At 62.2% G+C, this 912-nt stretch overlaps 1 protein-coding gene across 1 annotated transcript in view; it reads left to right on the top strand.

Moving 5' to 3' along the window:
• The first annotated feature begins 310 nt into the window (after window positions 1-310).
• Window positions 311-912, top strand: part of Wdfy1 (WD repeat and FYVE domain containing 1) — a 51,643-nt gene continuing 51,041 nt past the window's right edge. Inside the window, exon 1 of the mRNA XM_031368135.1 lies at window positions 311-586. Within this exon, the coding sequence (XP_031223995.1) occupies window positions 450-586 (137 nt within the window). The 5' untranslated portion in view covers window positions 311-449. The remainder of the gene's footprint in view (window positions 587-912) is intronic.

The following is a 912-nucleotide window of genomic DNA, read 5'->3' as shown; positions in this document are numbered from 1 at the left end:
CTGGGATTAAAGGCGTGCGCCACCTCTGCCCGGCACGGGTTTTTCGTTTGTTTGTTTGTTTGTTTGTTTTGTTTCATCTTTTGACAAGCCTGGAATTGGGGTGTGTCTTGCAAACAATGGCTTCTTAGGGTACATGCAGTGTGGTACGGTTTGAGGAGCAGGCACTTGTGTTCTGCTACTGCTCAACTCAATTCGTTTCCGGGAGGACGATTTGGCTTTTTATTCTTCACCAAGGTGCTGGTTTTTCTTGGGGTTCCTTCCGGGGGTCGGGGGGATGGGTCACAGACTTCTAACTGTGCGGCTTCACCAGGGAATACGGGAAGCTGCGGCGGTGCTCGCGAGCTTACGGCAGCGTGGCGCACACGCGGCAGGGTTGCCCTAAGCAACCGGCGCGTCCCCGCCCGGCGGTCAGCTGATGGGCCGCCCGCGGGGGAGGCCGCGGCTCGAACATGGCGGCGGAGATCCACTCCAGGCCGCAGAGCAGCCGCCCGGTGCTGCTGAGCAAGATAGAGGGCCACCAGGACGCCGTCACCGCCGCGCTGCTCATCCCCAAGGAGGACGGCGTGATCACCGCTAGCGAGGACAGGTAAGGTCTGGGAGCACGCGGGGGCCAGGGCATGAGGCGGTGACGACCACGAGGCGTGGGGATCGTGGGGTCCGCGGCTCTGCCTCCCTTCTTGTTGTCACCCCGGATCGAGCGGCCACCCTCTCTCCCACGTCCCCATAGTCCACCGAGATCCTAGTGCCGTCAGGCGGATCCGTCTTACTCCTCTAGTCTGGGACCTATCCCCCTCCGCGCGCCTTTAGCCCTGGGAACCCCAACAGCCCCGGACCGTCCCACTGCGCCTTTTCTGGTTCTCCAGCGCCCCCTCTATCACGGGACCCCAACACACAGACTCTTCCGTCCCTGGA

Source organism: Mastomys coucha, unplaced genomic scaffold (genome assembly GCF_008632895.1).
Source record: "Mastomys coucha isolate ucsf_1 unplaced genomic scaffold, UCSF_Mcou_1 pScaffold14, whole genome shotgun sequence".
NCBI lineage: Eukaryota > Metazoa > Chordata > Mammalia > Rodentia > Muridae > Mastomys > Mastomys coucha.
The sequence above is the reverse complement of the archived record's forward strand: the minus strand, read 5'-3'. Positions and strand labels throughout refer to the sequence as shown.